The 22,014-nt window shown below is 40.8% G+C and overlaps 1 protein-coding gene across 1 annotated transcript; it reads left to right on the top strand.

Moving 5' to 3' along the window:
• The first annotated feature begins 315 nt into the window (after positions 1-315).
• LOC147414958 (uncharacterized) lies at positions 316-21,130 on the top strand. The gene is given in 18 exon segments (XM_086469138.1): positions 316-392; positions 1,315-1,383; positions 1,916-1,946; positions 4,595-4,654; positions 5,078-5,158; positions 5,840-5,976; positions 7,310-7,432; positions 8,187-8,229; positions 9,392-9,511; positions 10,329-10,470; positions 12,615-12,660; positions 13,010-13,069; positions 14,483-14,564; positions 14,567-14,622; positions 15,195-15,302; positions 16,517-16,613; positions 17,616-17,816; positions 20,917-21,130. Coding segments are annotated over 18 exon segments (1,587 nt in total). The 5' UTR covers positions 316-341; the 3' UTR covers positions 20,997-21,130.
• Positions 21,131-22,014: the final 884 nt, after the last annotated feature.

Below are 22,014 nucleotides of genomic sequence, written 5' to 3'. Positions count from 1 at the left end.
TCCGCACGCCCGTCTGGCATCTATCCCAGTCCCTGCGCGCATTTCGATCCCGGGAAAGAAGGGGGAAGCTTGGAATAGCTCGGGTTAGTTTTGTTTTGGGGTGTGTGTCATCGTCTGGGGGCTTTGTGTTCCCTGTGGGAAGCTCTTGGAGCTCTCAAGTTAAAAATATGATCGTCAGCCTGGCGATTTAAAGGTTGAATGTAACTGCAGGTGAAGCACAAATTAAAATTGGAATATACATGACCCTTAAGTGGGTGGAACGAATGATTTTGTGAAGCTAAAACCATAGTTTGCAATCTTTTTGCATTTTTCCTAGAGTTTCCTTGATCTAAAGATCAAATATGGACCCCGAAGCTGAGATAAAGAAGCAAGTAAACCCTTTCTACTGCAATGTATGTATTCCTTACTGAAAATTGCAACTAACACGAAATAATGTTGGTAGAACAAAGTTGAACTAAACCAAGTGTGGGCTTTTTTTTTTTTTTTTTCCTCTTGAGCAGAATTGATAAATAGCGCTGGAGTTGAACTTACTTTGCTGTCCTTGTCGTGCTTGACTTGGACGTGTGTCAGGAACCAACTTGTTAAGATGAATAATAATATTTAATTTTAATAATAATTCAATAATGAAAATATTATGTTTCTAAATAAAACATTCTTTTAAAATGGAAGATGAAACTGCAGCTTCTGTTCAGAAAAAAAAAAAATCCTAATTGATCTGGTTCTCAGGTTTATTGCTGTTATTTTTAAGCATCTCGTTTTTCTTAGAGGAGGAGAAAAAATGTGGGCTGCCTTTGTTCATTCACATGAATTTAAACCTAATCTGCCCCTGTTCTGAACCGAGCTGTGACTGGAAAGCTTCGTACGCACGTGAGTGAGGCAGGTCCCAAACTGGTCAGAGCGAGTGTTTTAGTCTGGGTGCAGCGTGGAGGAGAACGGGTTCGTCTTACACAGGTGGGCTGGCTGGTGACTGTGGTGCCCCTGGTTCAGGCTTGGTTCATAGTGCGTGAGGAAGATCTTGGGTCTTTCCTTATCCACGCAGAAATACGCTACGAGGTAGCTGCAGGGTTCTGGAGACATCTGAAGTTGTGACGTGATGTGGAGATTCCTTTTCATTCCACTGTATTTGGGCGGTCTTGGAGCCCCATAAGGAAAAGTTCTAGAAGCTGCTTTAGTTTGTCTTTGGAGGAATAGTACTTTTGTAGAACTTGCCTCTACTGACGTTTCGATAACAGATTTGTTTTGGTTTGAGGTCAGTGGTATTTTTTGCTCTTGGTTTGTGTGCAGTGCTAGAAATTATTCTTCTCTTTAACCTAGATTTGCAAGATCTGGTGTGCTTCTGCATTAAACTTGCAGACTCACTTCCTTGGATTCAAACACAAGACGGTAAGATCAGGTTTTGAACGCACGTTTTGCCAGATTTTACAGATTTATTTTTTTTTTAGCAAGAGAATACAGGTTTGAAATCTGGTTTTTAATATAGTGTTAAAACACGCATTTCAGATATTTATAGAATCATAGAATGGTTTGGGTTGGAGGGGACCTTGAAGATCATATTTAGCTAGTTTTGTTGCTTTATTGTTTTGTTTACTGCAATAAAGTAGAAATTAGTTTTGAACATTGGTCTTATCTGAAAATGTTACAACTTTGTGTCTCGTGTTCTGGATTAGTAAAGAAAATACATGAGAATACGTGGCCGTTCATAAATGCAAAACAGAATTATTTAAATGATAGACAATCTAGGAAAAAAGATGTATGCCGCCCTCAAGTTTCATGTAGTTATCTGTTCAGCTGAGATAATCTGTGGTGTTGGTGTTAATCCAACTTATTTTATAAATAATTAAATGTTTGCATTGTTATTTTTTGAACCTGAAGTGTCTGTCTTTCTCCCTTGTTGGCTGATGACTCGGTAACTTAGGTTGAAGAAGCACTGAAAGCTCATGGCATCGGTAAGTGCAAGAATTTTTACTTCCTGCTCTGTTGCGTACCTGCCCCTTTCTCCCCACTCCAGGGCAGGTGCTTATGAAACAAACAAGAAGAACTTTCTCCAGACCTGGGCTTTAAGACTGCCTTGTGTTCTTTAATGACGTAAGGATAATCCTCCAGGAATCGATCAATAACATGAACAAGAGGTCTGCACTGAAAAAGCGCTGGCGACAATACTGCAAATCACCTACATTAAAGTTTTGAGAAACCTTAAAGGATTCAAGACCTTAGAGGCCTTCAGGATTTAAAACGGATTTAAAAAACTGTGGCGCTTAAAGCATGTAGAAATACTTTTTTTCTGTATGTACTTTATATTTGTTTTTTAAAAGAACTTATTAAAAATATCTTAATTAGCTGAAGCAAAGTACTTTTAATAGATTTAATATATCATTAAACCTTCCCTGGGTCTTAATGAGCTGGTCTAGTTCCAGAAGGAATGAAGGTCTTAACTATGCTGAGTCCTTGATGAGTCCTAGTGACCGGAGTATTATTCGTGTTATTAGAGTCTTTGTAGATGTATCTGTGTAGCACTTTATTTCTTTTCTTTTACTCTTCTGACCTTTTCCTTAAGATCATTTCAGAAAGTTTGTGGAAATGCAGCTGGTATTAAGCAACATCCAATTTGCAGGAATGAGGTGGCAGCTTCATCAGTTGTCCACACAATATAGTCTGTAACTGCAGTACTCAAGGAGAGCTTTCATGAGGATTATCTCTGTAATCGAAGCATCTGTGACTCTTTCTGATTCAGCAGCAGGGGCTGAAGCCTTCAGACTCCCACCTTGTATTTTGGGTTTATTGTAAGCCTTATGCTGAGCTTCTTACAATAGCTGCTGTTTTAGTAACAGATTACTTGCAACAGGAGAGTAACAGGGGTGAGGGGCATTTAAGAGACGAAAAAACTAAAACTTACCCTTAATTGGTGTTGTTTCAGGCACTGCTAGTGATGGATTTATTTATGTCCATGTAGTAAAACGCTGAGCTTTCCAGATTTCTGAAATCCGATTCTTGTTTTCTGACAGTGAGTGCTTTAAACCCCTGTCATGGTCACTCAGTGGACTCGTGAGGGTTCACTCGCTGTGAACTTGAAGTGCAAAATTAAGGTGACCACGCCAAAGGGGTTTGCTAAAATCAAACAGTGAAACTTTATTGTTTGCCCGGAAAGCGGTGTGCAATAGGGAAAGAGGGTGAAAGGAAAGGGGGAAGTAAAGCGAAAAGAGGACAGAGATCGACAGCTACCACCGCAGGTCCCAGGTCCAGGCAGCGTTCTGCCGGTCCTAACGATCGTCGTGACCTTTGGTGGGGAAAGCTTCCACAGTTGGGGTGCTGAGGAGCCCCTTTTTATGCCCAGTAGCACCCCTTGCTCCTTCTCTGCATCTCCGCCTCTTCTTGGCTCCGTCGATGCTGATCGATCCTTCTTGATAACGGTTCTCTGGCTCGTCCCTGGCACCGGAGAACGGCCCGGCACTCCTGAGCCAAAACAGCCCTCTTGCGTCCGCAAGGCTTCCTCCTTCGGCTGTTATCTCCCCCCCAAGGTTTCTAGAAGGGAGAAGCAGACAGCAGCATCTCTTATCCTTTTGCTGTTTCCTGCCAGTTGAACAAGTTGCTCAGCTCTTGTCCTTGCTCTGCCCAGGGCACAATGACCTCGCAAGCCTGGCATTCCATTCCCAGGATCAGCACCTGCTGCTCAGGCAGGCCGCTGCAGACTCGTGTCAAGGTGTTAGCCTGACTTTCGGAGTCCGTATTCCTGATGACAAGGCTGAGACAATGCTGGTTTTCAGACCGACTCTTCTAGCCCCTATTCGAGGAATAGCAACTTGCTTCCTCCGCGTGCTTGGCGTTCCGCTCCCGCCCCTGCCGAGTCCCATCTCACAACTATCTGTCACCGTCCAGGTTCCTCGATGGCAGATCACGCTCTGTGGTCGCTCTGTCTCGCCTTTCTCAAGGCTCTGCAGCCCCAGCCGTTCCACATGCCATAGGTGGACAGGAGAAAATACTCGGCTGGGGAGGGGGTAACTGCAGCCCCTTCGAACGAGACAGCGGGGTTAGGGGCTGAGGCAAGCCCCGGCAGGCGGCACGTGGGCCGGCGGTTCAAGCACCTCAAGTGCAGTGGATTTAAACTGAATTGCTGTGATGGATTGGATTAAAGTAGCCCTGAAATTTGTGAACTGAAGCTTTGTTCATTATAGAATGAAAGGTACTGGCGCTGTAGGGAATCAGTCAGGCTTTTCCCTTGTTGTAGGTGGTCTTCTGTATAAACTAAATTACAGCCATAATTACTTACAATTTAAGCCACCGGTTAATAATTTGAGTTTGTGATGTGTGTTTGAACCCATGTTGTGTGCTGACTAGTGGCTTGATTGGTCTTCCTCTCTGCCTCCTTCATCGAATTGCCTGACATTAAATAACTTTGTTGTTGCTTGCTGTGAATGTTTTTTGTCCATTTTTAGCCAAAAAAATCTCATATCGCATTTAAAACTAAGCATAGCTTATTTTTCTTATGTCAACAGACGCTCAGAGAGTTTTCTTAAAAAAAAAAAAAAATCCATTGTCATACCAAGTTGGTTTCTGTACTTACAATTTTCTTTCCATTTCTGGTTTCTTTTTTATTTAGTTAAAACAGCAAGTGGCTCAGGGGAGCAAGTGAAAACACCTGTAAAACTTCCCAATTATGGTAAGAATGTTTAATGAAAAAAAAAGTGGAAGTAATAAAATATTTTGCAGTACTGCATTGCAAGTGATGTCGAGACCTTAGCAGGTCATTGGGAATTAATTTCTGTTCATTGTAGTTTCCATCTGCGGTATTATTTGGTAATAATACTTAAAACAATATTTGCAAATGAAAGGCTATAAAAAGAGTGAAAATAGTGTTGCGGGGGATAACGTGTCTCAGTAACTGACTGAATTGGTGATGTGGGGCCACGTATGAGCAGGGATTCACTTGAATGTGAATTTCTCAGCATTTTTTCTCTAGGCCAAAAGTTAAACTCAGGAGTTGATTTCATTTTGGAGGGGCTTTGTGATGTGATTTGGGACCATGAAGATTGCTCAATAAATGGATGATGTGGGATTAGATAAAACTGATTTTATCTTACAGTGCAAACCGAGCCAGAGAGGTTCCACGGACAGACCTTGGAAGAACAGCTTAATACATGTAAAGATTCAGAACCTGCACTTGGTGAGGGCTTTTAATACTGTAATGGTTTGCTGGTGTGATGTTTACCTTTACAGAGTATTGATTAATTTTCTAAAATGTAAGATTAGTTAATGTATAATAAAATCTTACTATGTTTACACTGACCAGCAGCACGATATGAAAGTGACTGATCGCAGAGACAAAATCTTTGGGTTTGGCCTGCAATGTTTTTGATGAGGGTAGATACCACGTGTTGAGAATATTCTCTAGAAACAGTCTAAGGTGATGTGACAGAAATGAACTTTGACTTAAATGATTGTTACTGTTCTTTGCAATTGAACTGCCCATTCTGAGGAGGAGAGTGGAGTGGACAGGAGAAATAAATACAGGGGCATATATTAAAATACATTCCTTTTGAAATAGTTACAGAAGAATTGTTGCTATATTTTTTTTTTTTTAGATTATGAAAAAACAAAAGTCAAGTCCTATGTGGTAAACATAAGGCATCTTAAAAAAAAATCAATTGCGTAGCTTTGGTGTTGAGAAAGTATAGACACCCCAAAAATAAAATAACTGATGGTCCTAAAAATCTTGATGCATGTATTTGGCGTGCAGTAGTAACCATTTCATTTAATGTCTCTGTTGTAACTAGCACTGATCATTTGTTTCAGCAAACATCACATTTCCTTAAGTTTGCCTTTTTTTTTTTTTTAATCAATACAGGACTTAACTATATAACTGAATACCGATCAAAAGACAATTTCCCTTTTCTCTATGAGTGTCAGCTGTGCCACTGTAAAACAGGACTGAGTAACATGTTCATGCATGTTTGTGGTTCCAAGCATAGGCTGGCATACCTGGTAAGTTTTTAGAGTAAAGGGATTTGTTTGGGGTTTTTTTTAATGTAATGATTTAAGTAGAGAATTTGCTAGTTATATTATGATTAAAAAAAAATAAAATAAAACTAAGGTTTTACATAAGCTTTTGTGAAAGTGTGTTTGTATTGCAACCATACAACTGTGATAAATGGATTAAAAATCAATAAGGTGTATGCCTGTTCGTTGCTGACACAGAGTTTTTAGTTTATTCTATTTTGGTTGACCAGTAATGCCAAAAATGAAATCTACAGCTAAAATTGACTAGAAGTAGGTTTTGGACTAAATTTTGTGTTATCTTCAAGAACTGGATCAATGAAGAAATTGTTCCATCTCTCAGATGCTTTGGATTAAAAGGAGGATAATTACAAATGGACATGATATGTATTGGATAGAGGCTGCGACTTGGAATCAGGAACAAACCCAAGTTTTATTCCCAGTTCCGTGGCTGGACAAGCCATGTAAATTCTGTGCCTGGGACAGGTTAACCCTAGGCAGTGGGAAAGGCAGGAGGCGAAATGGCTGGAATTTGCTCCGCTGAAAAGGAGCTGGGGGGCCTGGTGGATAACAAGCTGAAGACAAGCAGCATGCCTTGGCATCGATGAAGGCCAGCAGCGAGCCGAGCTGTGCTAACAGGGGTGTAGCCAGGAGACCAAAGGAAGTCATTATTCCCCTGTTGTTGGTACTTGCTAGGCCATACCTAGAATATTGTGTCCAGCTTTGTGCTGCTGCCGACAAGAAAGCTGTTGATGAAATTGAGCAAGTCCAGTGGAGAGCTGCCAAGATGGTCAGGGGGCAGAAGCACTTGCGCTGTGAGGAGAGACTGAGGTAACGGGGCTTGTTCAGGCTGGAAAAGAAAAACTGCCCAGGGGATCTAATAGCCCTCCAGTACCTCAGGGGAGGTTATTAAGAACGCAGAATCAGGCCCGTTGTGGAGGTGCTTGGCAGGAACGTGAATTCAAACAGGGGAGTTTCCTACTTGGCAATAAGGAAGAAGTTTTTCACTGTGAGGGCAGACAATCGTTGGAGCAGGTTGCCCAGAGGGAGGGCAGAAATCTGTAGTCACAGGTGGTTAAGACCCAAGTGGACAAAGCCCTGTGCAACCAGTTCAGTGTTCGGTGTCAGCCCTGTTTTGAGCAGAAAATTTGGCTTCAGTCCCCTGAATTCTTCCGTGATTCCATACATAATCCTTGTAATAACTTCTGCTGTGTGTATGTAAAAGTTGATTTATCTCCCACGATTATTAGCTCTGTTAGATCTGGAAAGAGTTGCACAGGATGAAGTGTGACTTCAGGATCTGCATTTCCTTATTTTCTAGAAACAACATTATCCTGAGATAGCAGAGTCTGATGAAGTTAAGGGTAAAGGCTCCGAACTGAACAGAAAAGTTAGGCAAGTTGCATTAACAATTGAGAAGAAAGAAGGAAGAAAACAAATAAAGGTAATTTCCTTTAAGAATTCCAGAAGTTTCGTATTTATTAAAAAAACAAAGTAATTAATTTCTGTTGTGGTCAGCAGATCTGCGTTGGATCGTAGTAACATCTTGCTTTTTGAACCTTTATTACAAGTGAAATTTGTCTCTTAATAATTCTTCCAGGATTATTCTGGACACAATTTCCCATCGGTCACTTCTGTCATAAGTATTTCTCTTGTTTGAAATAATACTTGTGCTACCTGAGCCTATGGAAATGTGACTCTAGTGTGCACCAATAACACAGAATATCTGTATTAATATTTAATCAATTCCCAGCTGGGGTTGTGCATGTGTAAAATAACTTGTTTCATTATTGCTAGGAAACTACCTTTATGGCTTTTCTGAATTAGTTTCTGCTTTCTTAGCACCTTGCGGCAGTTCTCAGAGGAGCCAGGTAAAAATTCTGGTGGTACAGAGGGAAGTGTGGGCATTTGCAGGTGGATGTGAGGTTATCGGTAATGCCGTGGGACCACGGGAGCACCATAAACTTGAATTCTTGGATTTTTTTTTTTTTTTTTAGCTCTAACAACAATGTAATTGTGGTAAGTAAGTGACCAGCTGACTGACTGACTGCCTTTTTGGATATCTGTACGGGGATTTACATGCATGTGTTTAACACCACTTGTCATATATGCTTAAAAAATAAATATTTAACTCTAATGAAATACCGATGGAATAATTTGTCCACCAAATAGCTAACATAAGTGGGTTTTATTTTTAGGTTGTTACAGATGCTCCGATAATGAGGAGGAGATGGCAAGAATGTAAGTGTGCTCACTGGGCTGTAAATTGTACGTTTCTAATTTGGTTAGACTCCCTTTGATTTAAATCAGCTTGATTTAAGGGCAAATTGAAAGATTTGGCCAGTCATTGTAGTGTGGGCTTACGTTCTGAGCTGCATTTTGTATGGTTTATATTGAAAATTTGTTGGATGTACAAGTTCTTCAACGGGCAACGTAACTAGAGACCCATTTTATATGGCTTTGTTCTCTCTCCCTCTTCCTATCCCAGTCCCCCTCGCTTCCCAGGATCCCTCACCTATGATTGCTTTTTGTCTGGTAACTGCTGTAGTCTCTGCAGTGCCAACTGCTCACGAGCACCTTGGTGAACTGGGCAAAAGGGGCAGGTTGGAGCTCCGTGTGCGCGTTTCATTTGCAGTCCAGAAAGCCAGACAGAATCCTTAAAGCGCAGCTGTAGCTCTTACCTACCTGGAGAAGAAAACTTTGGTTTACTGGCCACTGAGACTCGCAACGCTGTAGGAACGTGGTATCTGCGAGACACCTCCGCTCGGTTTAACCTCTCAGAACTCCTTGAGGTACACTGTCACCCAGGTGGACAGACAGTGCAAGTGCCACTTTAGGAAATGGCTAAAATTTGCTACGAGACCCTCATTCTCAGACCTGCCTGAAAAAATAAAGGTTTGAATTAAAACTAATGTACTTAATGTGTATTAGTGTGGAAGTGGTGTCTTAGAATAGCTCAGCAGAAGTAACGAGAAGATTATTTCTGTAATGATCTAGCTTATCAGTGTCATACTCTGAAGAGGAAAGATACCCATTTTGAATCTAGGAGAGTGGTTTGAAATAAGTTGAATCCGACTGAAATTACGTTTCTTGACTGTAACCTAGTGGTTAATGTGTGTAATTTTGCACATGGCTCTGTGGCATTCTATCACATTTATCATACTTACATCTTTTAAGAAATTTATGTATGTAATTATAACCAGTGTATAAAATATTTACAATTTTGTTACTAATTTGTAGTTCATGTTCAATATGCTGTCACATAATATAGTTATAAAATTATTCTTAGCGTTTCTGACTAACAGTGCACAGAAACAGAGCTAATTGAAATGGAAGTGCACTTTTAGAACCCTCCTCTAGCAAGATCATGTCCTTGTGCTACATTTCAAGCGTGTCTGTTTAGATCCCGATGCAGATGACAGCCCTTCAAAAGCTAAAGTTCAGCATGTGGATACGTCACTTAGGAATGAAGAAAAGACAGGTTGTAAAAATAAGGATGGAAAAATGCCAGACCCTATTCAAGGTAAGAGAAAAAATACTTTTTTTTACTAAATTTTATTTTAACTTTCACCAATGCATGAATTATTTACCCTGTATGTGCCTGATTAGAGCTTCTGTAGTTACATTCTGCCAGAGAAGGAGAATTTTCACGGTGTGTGGATGGGTTTGGGGGCTGTGGCAGAGGAAAGAGTAATCCCAGTGTTTGCAGAGAAAACCGTCCAGTTTTACTTAACGTGGATGGATCCTTTAGAACAGCAACAAGACAAGATTCATAATTGCTATGTGTAAAGTACTACGTGTATTTTTGAGGGAAGGGCACAGACTCTTCTGGGCCTAAGCTGTTCTTCAGGGTCAGGAAAAAAATGCTAACATCTGCGTGCCGGACTGTTCAGAGCACAAGAAGAATAAAAAAGGGAATAGATTGGATAGATTTTATTTTTTTGAATGACATCTAAAATACTTGACTAATGCTTCTTTTCTTGAAAACCAAACCAGAATTAAATAAAAAAATCAGTGAACAGCATATAACTGAAGAAACATCAGAAGTTGCTGGTTGGTTGTAGACTTAATGTCTAAGGTTGTGATTAGGGTTCTGTCTAAGTGCATTATAATTATTCCCGTTCAGAATATTTCTGATGAGAAATACGAACCTGTGCTTCAAGGCTGAACCAAATGTTTGATTTTTAGGTTCAGTTTTTATTTCTTCACAAGATACCTTACTTACACCTTCAGGTTAAGATCTGTTAAGATGTTCTCTTTCAAAAAAATCTAAGCAAAGAATACTTTTAAATTAAAATATTGGAAACCCGCCACTAAATGTGCTAGTTTTATTGTTTTAGATGAAAAGCATGTTCAAAAGGAGCAGGAAAGAAGTCAGAAAGAACAGGCAAAACCGGATGGGAAGGCTGAACCTAATAAGGCCATTGAAAACAGCAAAGGCATCAAGACTGAAGAAGGCAGCAAAGGCAACAACTCAGAAAGGTAAAACAAACAAACAAAAAAAATCCACCACCCCCAAACCCCTTTAAATTTACTCAAAGGGCAATGTTGTGGATGGTAACTGTCTGCATCGGATTTGTGTAGAGTGCACTGTGAGGAGGAAAGGCAGGCACGCTGTGACAGCCAAGTGCTTGTCTTCTGCAACTGAGTTCAGCTGTAAACTTCCCTCCTCAGCACAAAACCTGGTGTGTGTAAAGTGACCTCGGTCCTTGCTCTAGATGCGACTAGTTTTGTATTTAACCCTGTCAGCCTTAAGGCAAAATCCTCATATATTACAGGGTCAAAAGGGACGTTGCCTCGTGGTTTAAAAAAACCCTCTGCTATGGGTTCATGTCAGATAATTAGAGTGGTATGTGAACTGATTTGAGAAGGGAAAGAGAACCAGTAAATAGCTGTAACATCTGGGGTTCATCTTTACGGGAGGTTTCAGGGAGGAACAGTAAGAAGTATTGTGCGTGGTTCTAAAATGGTGAAACCATCCTTGCTGTTTGTAAGCATCTTCATTAATAACGGTGTTGGGAGTTTATTTGGAGCTATCAGCCCTTGTGTGAGGGGGATATCTCCAACATCAGTCATCTCTAACACCAGGAACCGCAGGAAAGCGTTCGCTAAGGGATATACACACACATCAACCCAAACATAAGACTTTTGTTCCAACAGTTAGTTCTTTGGCTTTGCTCTAATGACATTCTCTTGGAACATTTCTTAACTTGAAACCAGCAGTATCTCTCCCAGACATGGAGGGCTAACACCTTTTGCTTGTTCACTGTTACCCGGTAAAAGGAGAAATGTTCTTGTTCCTGAAATACCTTTTTGTTGGCCTTTTGCCTCTCTGTGGGGCAACCGTTAAGGAAAAGGATTAATTGAAACCGCGTTCAAGTCCATGTTTATGAAGCTTTGTGTTTGTTTGTCTGGCTGTCAAATAAGTGTAACAGTTCTTAATCTGGAGAGCGAACTAGTTTGTGACAACATCAGAAATGGGGAACTAATAAAAGCTCAGATATCAACCTCTGGGAATGCTGCTGTCTATTTCTACCTGACGCTGATCCTCTCCGTGCGGCCCTGTACTTTAAATCTGAAGAACAGCATCCTTTGGAAAACCACTCAGTGCTGTTGTTTCAGTCCAGTTGTTCAGGCAGAGCCTGGGTGACTGTGAGCAGCCAGGGGTTTCAGCGAGAGACTGACTTGGAAGTGAGTTACGAAATCAGGACTTCAGCTTGTGCCCTTACTGTTTTATCTTTGCGAGACTTCTAAGAGATGTGAACTCAAGATAGAGTTTCTCAAAAGGAATAAGCTCAGTTTCTCATTGACAGCAAGCAGTCAAATGGTGTTCCCACTTAAAGATGCTGTGGTATCGGTCTGAGAATTGCTGTTACTCCGAATTCCTTTGTAGTGAAGTTCTGTACAGTCATCCGAAGATTTAAATTATTTTGAGCTCATCAACAGTATCTTCTGCTTTCACTACACTTTTGATTCATAAGAAAGATTTCAAGAAAGAGGTATGGCTTGGCAGTCATACAGTTTTGGTTAATTTAAAAAAAAACCCAACCACTCTCACCCCTGGTTCCTGGGCTTGCAAAGGAGGCGGGGAACGCATCTGTAGTAGTTGTAGTTGCCGAACAGCGGCAATGTGGGCTGGTAACTTTTAGCCATATGAATCTCTGTATGCCCAGTATCTTTGGGGCTACACTGTAAAATTCTTCTTTATATAGCTGAATTTTTGTAAAGGCAAGTTTGTGAAGTGCTGATAAAAATCCTACTGTAATTAGGGGCCTTGTCTTGCTGCAAGGCGTACAAAAGCTTACAGCTTTCACTACCAATGTCAAACATTCTTCTTAATTCTTTTTTTTTTTCAGAACTTAGGTAGTAGCTAATCACGCTAAAAAAACCCTCATAGATGTTTTTTATCACAATATCTGGGACCACTGGGATTTCTGCAAGGAAATAAGACGTGACCTTTCAGAGTGTGTCAGAACTACTGCAGTAGTGGTGTGTCAGGAATTTAAACTGATTATCAGTTATTGACTGGCTACACGTTTTTAACAGATCAACCAACTGTATACTGCTTTATTTATTTATTTATTCTGTCTTAAGGTAGCTTATTTATTTATTTATTCTCTCTTAAGGTGTGAGACAAATAAACAATCGCAGGAAGAAAACAAGGAAGTTGAGGTGAATATTTTTCTATTAACTGGTTGCTCCTGTTTACCAATAGTGGGGGAAGTAATTAATATATGATTGGCAAAGGTGTTTGCTTTTGCTTATTGAAATTATTCAAATTAATAATATTATTGACAATAAATTAGCTACCAGTTACTACGCAAAACTATTAAGAAAAAGGTTTTTTGCTACTTTGTCATGAAAACACATGTATGCATTTCATACAAGCACACACAATGTAATTAGAGCAAGAATGTACAATAACCATAATAATAACAATTACTGTTTAATTTTAGTTATAATTACTGCACATAATAGATCTCTGGTTTGTTTGTTTGTTTTTTTCCCCAATATTAAACAGCAAGAATTGACAGCAAATCCTGAAGAATTCACCAGTCAAGAAGAACTGCTGGCTTATTTGGTGAGTGCTAAATCTTACAATGTAATTTTAAGACCTTGCAATGTAATTTTGGGGAAAAAAAAAAAAATCACATAATTACTATGTTTAAAAAGTAGCAAGTGACACGAAAGCCAAAATGTAGGCGGTCTGCTAAACCTGACATTTTGGCAGAATGTAGGATTCAGACTAAAATGAGTATCACTGAGTTTATAATATATCTCTTAATTCTAAAGTTTCTAGGCAGGGTTTTTGCCAAAGTACTGGTTTACTGTCAGAGGCAAGAGTCATACGGAAAATGAATGCCCTTTTCTCAACTAGAGCTTCACTCCTGAACTATGTGCTTAAGTACAACGACCTGTTTCAATTACTTTTTCCCCTTTCTTTTATAATTGGGCTACCAGTTTCAAAGGAGGACTTTGGAAAGATGTAATTCAGTAAGGGAAGGAAGCAGGTTGACGAAAAGCATCGGAGATCCGCGGAAAGGAAAGAAGCAATTGTAAAGAAATAAAATAAAGTTTTATAATTATATAAAACCCCAAACCCACGACCCAAAAACGTGAACTAAACTCCCTACCGATTCCCTTTGTAAAGGAAGCGGCAGAACACCCGAGTTCTGTTCAGCTGTTGACAATACGCAGTATGTACACCCTGACTGCGGAGGTACAGTCAGTAAGAGTGAAAACTCGCCTTGCCATTGTTAGGTGTTTTAACGTCACCTACGGTCTTGTGTACAGAAATGGAGGTTTTATTACAAGCATCAGTGACAAACTGTGTGAAAATCTTTACTGATAGTTGCTGTGACTCAGCTGCTGCGTGGTAATTTAAGCACTATTGACTATCATCAAATCTTTTTCCCCCTTTTCAATAGGGAATTATTAGGTGTAAAGATTGCACCTTGCTAATAAAACTTGAATTTGTTTTGTGGCATCCTCTTTCTGGGTCTGATCGTCCTCCAAGGACGAGAGAGGACTGTTCTGGTTTGGAAAGTTTGAAAATTGTTTAATGTTACCATCTACAGTCATTTTTTCTAAAAGCTGCTTTATGGGTCTCTCATGTTGGGTTCAGAAGGTTTCTTATGTAGCGGAAAGTAGTTTTACAAGTGGTTTTGTTTTGACTTGCTGTTCATATCGTGGAATAATTCCAGTTGTTCAATAATTGTTCATACCACATACTTTTTTTAAATCGTGAAAATTGGTACCCCCAGCTTTGTCATGAAAATATTTGCATTTCTTTTACTACCTGATAGCAGAGATACCCTTGCGAAGTTTAATCTTCTTTTTCCACCTAGTTTTTGACAAGATCTTCTTTAGATATCACTTGTGCAAACCAGAAGAGAGAAGTGCTATTAGTGTTAAAAATATGATATAATCCCTATTACGCTGTCACATGTGAACTTAATGCTAGTTTTTTATTACTTCTTTCCATTGTCTGGAGTGTTTAAGGGTGTTTGTTTCTAATCCAGAAGACTTGGAATGCTTAGGACAGGCCTGCAGCTCTTACACTGTGCCCAGCGGAGGTGATTTCAGCAGAACTTTATTAGTATAGACAAGAGGGTGACGCGTGTAGCACGCTCTGTGAGGACTGTTGGCGCTAGAACTTGCTCCCCTGCTAGAGCTTCGGAGTTTCAAAGGCTGCTTTTAGCTCGGGCTTTTTGGGAAGAAGAAGGTTAGTATAAGGGCAGGCGGCATATATTTTTTTAATTCAGTAGTGTTCTGGCTTTTTGCTACTTTCTAGGAAATGGGTTATGACTGTACTGCCTCAGGGAAGTCGTACTTACTCGTTTGTATGCAGGTATCTTGGGAAGAGATCAAAATACTTCAGGAAAAGCATTTTCCTCTGTGTATTTCCAGGCGTATTCTTGGGTTGTTCCTTTTCAAAGGATTGTGTCGGGGAGCTGCAGCTTCCTTTTGTTAGGATCCTCTCTTCCATTCTACCTCCCCACCCCCAATTTATTGGATTAAAAGTAAAAACTGTATTTGCTTTGTAAGTTCAGTCACGTCTGACGGAAGGATAGAGATATTAAAAATGAGGTTCCTGCAGGTTTTGTTTATACGTGCTGATACTTAAGTCTTTCAGAGGGAAAATTTTTATATTGTGTCTTGTTTTGGTTTGGTTTTTGTTTTTTGGTTTTGTTTTTTTTCCCTAGCAAAGTTTTGAGATACTGAATGAAGATGATGCTTCATTTATCCTAAAAGTTACACAGACTCTTACAGAAGCACTGGTGGAATATCGTCAGCAGGCGGCATCAAACAAAGTAATGTGGACTTTGGTTTGGTTCGGTTCTATAAATCTGTAGATTCCTGTGATTATGCGTTTTTATTATTACAGATAGTTTAATTAAAGAGAATTGCTGTGGAGACTGTGTTGTAAGTTTTGCCCACTAAATTCTGTAGTGATGACAGGATAAACTTAGAGCTTTTCTGTTGAGGAGTCTTAATACTTTCAAAGGTGTTTGCTGCTTTATTATTTTTTTTTTAATAGAAGCTAAAAATCATCTTGTCTCTTATTTCCCATGCTTTTCCTTACATCAAAGCTTTTCTGCTATTTTTGCCCCTTTTTAATTCGGACTTCAGCTTTTCTCATCTCTGCTGACCTCACTGACCCTCTTGTTCTGTATCCCATTCCCAGCCTTCACCTCATTCACCACGTAATCAAGCTTTATTGACTCAGTTTTCGTTCTTATACAACTTTTGGTCCTGCTCTTTGGACTGTTCCCTTTGAGGTCTCTTTCTTCCTCCACTCTTAGAAACCCAGTTTTTCCCCTCCCTGCTGTAACTTTTGACTGACTTGTCTTTACATGGGCATAGTATGGAGGTGTTTCAAGTACTTCTTTGAGGCTGCTGTGGTTGCCACTTGCGTTCCCCACACTCCAAAGGCAGTACTTCTCCATGACAAATTCCATGCCTGTAGTTCTCATTAATTATTTACTGCTTTTTACTTCCTCATGACACTTACTTGCACCTTATTGCTGCTGGTTTTTCCATGTAGGCTTTTGTTGTTATATTCATATGGAAAGAGGGCAAAATCTGACATGTTACAAAACAACCACGTTCTAACTGAAGTAACTTCTAACCTACTAGTTGTGGAAAAATAAGGTGTTTTCCCACATTAGGATTATTTAGTATTCTAGACCGTGATCTTTCAACTGGTAATTTTTTAACTGCATCTTTTATCCTGAGTGTAAAATGCTTCCTTTTTAGACCTGAGTGAGAATTAGGCTCTATAAGTATCACTTCTTGGCCTAATACAGTGCTTTTTCAGATGTAGAGAGATACCGTGAGCAGTATATACATACACAGAAGTTCATTACCAGCTGCATGATTTTCAAAGAAATACTAATCTTTTTCAGATTTAGTAGCAGAAATACTAATCTTTTATTTGGTTTGTGGTCATTAAAAATGTAGTAGTTCATCATTTCAAGGGGTTGTCTTGATGAAATTCTGAAATCAACTTTTTTCAAACTTGCAGGACCTCTTGGACACTGAATGTAATGGAGAAGCAGCGCTGGAATATTCCACAGAACAGTCTGACCTGACCTCAGCAGATATTAGTGATGCTGACACAGGTAACACTGGCTTTGCGGTCTGGAGCGTGCTTTCATCTTAACGCTGAACCTTGCATGAATTTTAGTAAGCCTTTTTTTCCCCACTTCTCTAGAAGCAGAGCTTAAAAGCAGAATAAAGCCAGGGTCAAGTAGCATAAATTAATAGTTTTGGGGGTTTTTTCCCCATCCTCTACTAATGTTAGAAAGGGCAGACTATTCAGAAACGGTCGTCGTATGTAATTGTAGGATTTGGGGAGAAATGGAATTAGTATTGACAGACTTTCCTCTGTCCAGAGACAACTGTTTCTAAGGAGGCTTTCAAAGTTTAACTTTGGCTTCCCCCGGCCCCCGCCATTTCTTTCCCTTCTTGGCTTAGCGCAGGTCTAGCCCAGTCAAGATGTTAGAGGAAACAAAATTATGTTGTATGGGATGGATAATTCTGTTTAATACCTGAATCTTGCAGCTACTTGACCTCTGTACTTCTGATTAATTTTTTCAGAGAATCTTGGGTTTCTTTGAGGTCATTTCCTTCTTCATATAAACAAATGTTTCTTTTTTGAAGCACAGGAAGTACAATCATATGCTTGGAGAGGCAAAATACCCAGAATACTAGTGAAGCTATTTTGAATGATCTTTTTTTTTCTGTGCAGTGTCAATTTTATGTTTTTTTTTTCCCCTAGGAAGTTTAGGTTTTGAAAACCTCAATTAATACAACGCTAATAACAAAATGTGCAATGACTTATAATATATGAGAGTTGGAACTTCTGGTTCCTTTGTGTTAGCATAATGGAAATAGCTTTCACCCACCTCCCTGACCTTGTTTCTCCAGGATCTTCTGTACATGGAAAGCATTCCTGACTCTTAGTTGTATGACAATATAGCAAAGTCAGACGTGAATCTTACCAGCACTGCTGCTGTGCCAGACTGGAAACACTTGTTTTGAAAAGCCCTATTTAGAGAAATAAGTAACAAAGACACTTCAGAGTCTTCTCTTACTGAAATACAATATTTCTCTTCTTTAAGACTATTCAAGCAGCCGATCAGCTCAGCAGTCCTTGTCAGTAAATGAAGAAGATGAACCCCCAAACTTTTCAACTGGTTCTTCAGAAACAGCATATGAGAACAACATCACTACTGAATTTTTGAACAGCGTGAGAAATATGAATGTGGAGGAAGTTACTGCTACTCTGCACAAGATAGCAGCAGCGAATCCAGCTTTCAGAGGTAATTCATGTAGACCTGCATGCAGACACAGAAACACACATATCTGAAAATATACATAACGTAACTTTGTTAGCTTGGTGAAATGTTAAGGACTATATATGGGTCAAAGAACTTGGAGGTATCAAGAAGGGCTGAAGAGACTTCTCCCCCACCCCTTTAACTTTTGCAGGATCCAATTTAGGAATGTTAATTCAAAATGGCTGCCTTCCCGTGAAGGTGCTGAATTTCTTTTTAAATTGTTTTCTCATTTGTGCATGGTAACACATGGTGAGAGATAGTAAACTAAAATCAAGCTTGTTGTTATGAGAAAAAAGCAGAATCTTTTGTCTGTGTTATAACTGGTGAAGCACTGGTTTGGGGGCTGCCCACAGCAAAGAAATTTTTACTTCTTGATTCCTGGAGGAGCTGTACTTGCACAGTAACATAGAAATCATGAATCAGAGGCAAGTAGTCTTCCTTTTGCTTACTAGTTTCTAATAATTTTCAGCTACTAAACCTTCCCACATCTTCAGTCAACTGCTGCCCTTTCTTCAGAAGCTTCCTGCGTACACTTCTAAGCTTCTCGGAGTGTGTTTAGGATCATCAGGGTAAAAAAAAGAACACTGAAGATGAGTACATTTTAGAGAAGCTTAAGATATTCTTTGCCTGAGTGCTCAGTGTGGAAGAAACTGGAGAGACTGCGGTCCATGCCGTAACCCCTCCCTGGGGGGTCTGTATGGGTACAACTCAGCAGAGTATCTGGAATGGAAGTTCTGGAGCAAATTGACAGCACAAAACCACGACAGCAGCAAACTGTTGTAATTCTTCCATGAATATCACCTGCTCCTGAGGAACTCCAGAACAAAATGGTTAAGTTACAGACAGGGGTGATTTCTCCCGTAAAGCCTCCTTTGGCACCTGAAAATTTGTGGATGCCAAACATGGTTCTCTTTTATGTGTAGTTCAGCTTTTTGTTGTGTTGTGTTTTGTTTTTTTTTTTAAAAAAAGGTTTTGTTGTGTGTTGAACACAGCTGCTTGCTCCCTGCCCTCACCCCGCAGCTAGACAGAGGAGAGAATAGGAAGAACAACAGTGAGAAAACTCGTGGGTCACGATAGCGACAGTTTAATAAGCGAAGGGAGAGCCGGGGGGGAACCAGGCGATGCCAAGACACCCCCTCAGCCCTTCCCACAAGCAGACTGATACCCAGCCAGTCTGAGCAACGGCCACCTTGGAAGCCAACCCCACCCCCTCGCCTCCCCAGTTTTTATTGCTGAGCATGGTGTGTGGAATATCCCTCTGACCAGTTTGGGTCAGCTGTCCCAGCTGTCCCGTTCCCAGCCTTATCACTGTGGGGGTGCAGAGCGGGAAGGAGAGAAAGCCTTGACCCTGCGCCAGCGGCCTTCGGCGGCAGCCCGGACATCGGTGTGTTGTCAGCACTGTTTTGGCCACAAATCCAAAACACAGCCCTGTACAGGCTGCTGTGAAGAGAGTTAACTCCATCCCAGCCAAAACCAGTACAGGGTTCCAGGTGATCTTTGAATCTGCCAGCTTCCATTGGATGGGTGAAGAGAAACTGTTTAGAAAAACAAGGTAGGAATTAGTGGTCACCTGGAAAAACATGACCTGCTTAGAGGGGTTGGTGGGGAACGAATATGGCTTTGGTGGTCAGAAAACCTCCCTTGCAGACTTTTTGGAGATGTCTGGAAGGGGTCAGCAAAGGAGTTGGATAAAGGTGATCCAGTTCATCTAGTCTGTTTGGAATTCCAGGAGCTTTTGATAAATACTCTAACCAGAGGCTTTTGAGGGAACTAACTGGCTGTGGGAAAAGATGGAAATCCGTGCATTGTTTGAATCACCAACAGATAGCAAACGGGCAGTTACTTTTTACAAGTAGAGAACTGTGGGCTTGTGCTTGAGGCCTGCGCTGTTTGGTATGCACGGGTGACTTGGAAACAGGGATGAGCATCTGGATGACAAAATTTTGTCAAATTTAAACAGTTGAAAGTGTTGCTTGACTGATGAATTTCAAAAGCTTTTCATCAGATTGGTGGAAATACCAACTTCTCAGGCAGGAGAGATTGTCGAATACAAAGAATTAAGGAAAGAATGGAAATAAAGATGGGAGTCATCATTTTGCTGTTGGATAAACTCCTGCCTTGTCTGTATCTGGCATAGGGCATATATTTCTGTTTCCCTTATTTCAGATAAAGGACTTCAGTGCTGCAAAAGGTTTAGAGAAGGCAACAAAATATGGGAATATCTTCCATATAAGGAGAAATAGAAAGTTAGGACTCTTTCTTTGGCCTGGAAAAGAGATGACTGAGATACGACAACAGAGATTTGTAAAATCATGAGTGGAGGTGACAGACAGGATTCGATTAATTCCTCTCTTTTGATTCATAAACTTGTAGTAGTGTGGGAGTCAAAAAAGACAAAAAGAGATGGTTCTTGACGCAGTAGCAGGCGGATGATCTGTGGAACTCCTAGCAAAGGATGTCATGGATACAAAAACGTTGCATGTGTCCTGCTCTTCGTTGTCTGGGCCAGTGTTTGGAAGAGGGCTACTGAGAAGTTCACCATATCAGACTTGGAAAGTTTCCTGAGCTGAAGATGATCCGAGATGGGGAGAACATAGTATTCCCACACCCCGCCAAGCCTCCGGAACGCTTGTCCTGCTCTTACTCTTCCCTTAGCAGCTGGTTATGGGTGCTGAAGGTTTCGTGTGACCACTTAAGCAGTCCCTGTGTTTCCTCTCCTCTTCCCCCTCCAAAAGTCACGGGCGTTAATTCCATCAGAGCGACGTCGCCTTCTTGCTCGTGTGCGGCAGAGGACGCTTTGACGTACTGTCACAGTGACAAAACCCAGCACTTCTGGCCGCGCTTTCCTGATTGTCAGCTGCAGATCTTTCAAAGTGGGAGAGGGGGTAGAGGGGCCAGACAGACCCTTTGCCTGAGCCAGTACAGCTGTCCTAGCTGGGTGTTGACAGTTCTGGTCTTTTTCATTTAATGAGAAAAGATCCAGACTCACGTCAGCATCTGAATGTTTCAGTATAAGTTGTGCTTTTCAATGCATATTCTCATAAACCCACTTATTTTCTGGTTTTGTTTGCCTTTAACTAAGGAATTGATATTCCCAATGTCATAAGGATCCTGACTGAAAGCGGAACTCTGAGAAGACCAAGCAACGGCAGCACGCAGTGACCTGGCAGTCCATTTAGCCCTGTTTGCTTCCTGTAAGTTCGTTGTTTTACTTAATGTGAACTCAGTGTAGCTGATTTTGCTATGCTCAAATTCTGTACAGTGTTATTTTAATTAAATTAATAACTTGGGGTTGAGATTCTCGTTCTTTATTTCTCCATGTAGCTCAGATTTCGGTATGGTGGGGAGGCTGTAAAGCTCGTGTTCGTTCTTTCCACGCTAAAACACATTTTTCAAACAGGTAACTGTTGTTTTTCTCAATTATCATTAAATACCGTGCGTTGACAGTCTGATCCTGACTTGCTGTCACCAGCCGAACAGACGACTGCAGTCAGCAGTACAAACTCGTCCTACCGCAAATACTCGGACGGGATTCCCTGTGGCTGCTGGGCCTGACTGAAAAGCTGTTGTCATCAAAAATCCTCACCCATGTAAGGATTATGAATAGTTCTCCGTATATTTTTTTAAAATAAATATTAAAAATAATAAAAAGTCAGTCCAGGTGGGAGTTGAGAAGCGCCTGGACCATAGCCGACGTAGGGAGCCTAGGGAATGGGAAGCTTTAGCAAAGTCACCAGCGGTTGGCTCTGCTTGCAAACTCAGCGACAAGTCCCAAGAGATCCACCAGACCTTGGTTACGAGGCACCGATGTGGTAGGGCAAGTGTCTTCTGTCTTCTCTCGTCCCACCAGTATGGGAACGAAATGAAAACTGGCTTATACTGGCCTTCCGTTCAGCTCTTTCAATGGGAGCTTTTTTCCCCACTAAGGCAGCGGGGGCTTTGAATGGAAGGGGCTCTGTCTTAATGACGGCTGCTTTTGTAGGGTGGGGGCTTGGATGGTTACAAATCAGTGCGCCTGGGGGAAAAAAATAGTTTTTAGAAGTTAAATTGTGTAATTAAAATTTGCTTCTCGCTGGTGATGTTGCGTGTGGTTCAGGGCTTCTAATGAAAGCTCCTCAGCCTGGCAGCCGAATGCTGGTGTCGCGTGAAGAGCGTGGATCTGGCGGTGGCCTGTCGGAGC

The sequence above is a fragment of the Leptosomus discolor genome, chromosome 8 (genome assembly GCF_034619465.1).
Source record: "Leptosomus discolor isolate bLepDis1 chromosome 8, bLepDis1.hap2, whole genome shotgun sequence".
In the NCBI taxonomy this organism is placed as follows: Eukaryota; Metazoa; Chordata; class Aves; order Leptosomiformes; family Leptosomidae; genus Leptosomus; species Leptosomus discolor.
This window is presented reverse-complemented; position numbering and strand designations above follow the sequence as displayed.